Source organism: Aplysia californica, unplaced genomic scaffold (genome assembly GCF_000002075.1).
Source record: "Aplysia californica isolate F4 #8 unplaced genomic scaffold, AplCal3.0 scaffold00072, whole genome shotgun sequence".
Taxonomy (NCBI): Eukaryota; Metazoa; Mollusca; class Gastropoda; order Aplysiida; family Aplysiidae; genus Aplysia; species Aplysia californica.
The window spans coordinates 1,290,102-1,290,464 of NW_004797342.1; the positions used below are offsets into that span (position 1 = coordinate 1,290,102).

General features: G+C 52.9%; 1 protein-coding gene across 1 annotated transcript in view; it reads left to right on the forward strand.

Annotated features, from left to right (window-relative positions):
- LOC101854314 (chitin synthase chs-2-like) overlaps nt 1-363 on the forward strand; it is a 35,656-nt gene extending 35,293 nt beyond the window's left edge. Inside the window, 1 exon segment of the mRNA XM_035968658.1 lies at nt 70-363. Coding sequence (XP_035824551.1) covers nt 70-363 — 294 coding nt within the window.

Sequence of the window (363 nt, forward strand, 5' to 3'; positions counted from 1 at the left end):
CACACACACACACACACACAGAGGTTCTTAGATTACTTCGTCTTGCTTACATTTTCTGCATGTCTTTAGGTGTGGTCTGACTACTACCCGCGGCGGCCAGCCAACCCAGGCTACTTCCCACAGCTGGACAATATGCTGGAGCATCGGCTCGGTCGTCTACAGAGGCAGATGAGTCGCGCCGGTAGCTCCAACAGGTATCGGATGGGCACCTTGGCAAGGCAGTTTAGTCGACGAAAAGCGCGTGGTTTCAATGGATGGGGTAAGACTGACGCTACAATGCGAGAGCGATTTTTGCAGAGGAACTTTCAGGTGCCTCAATATCCGGGTCAGGATCGACTGTCACGTGTGGTGACACAACCTTGA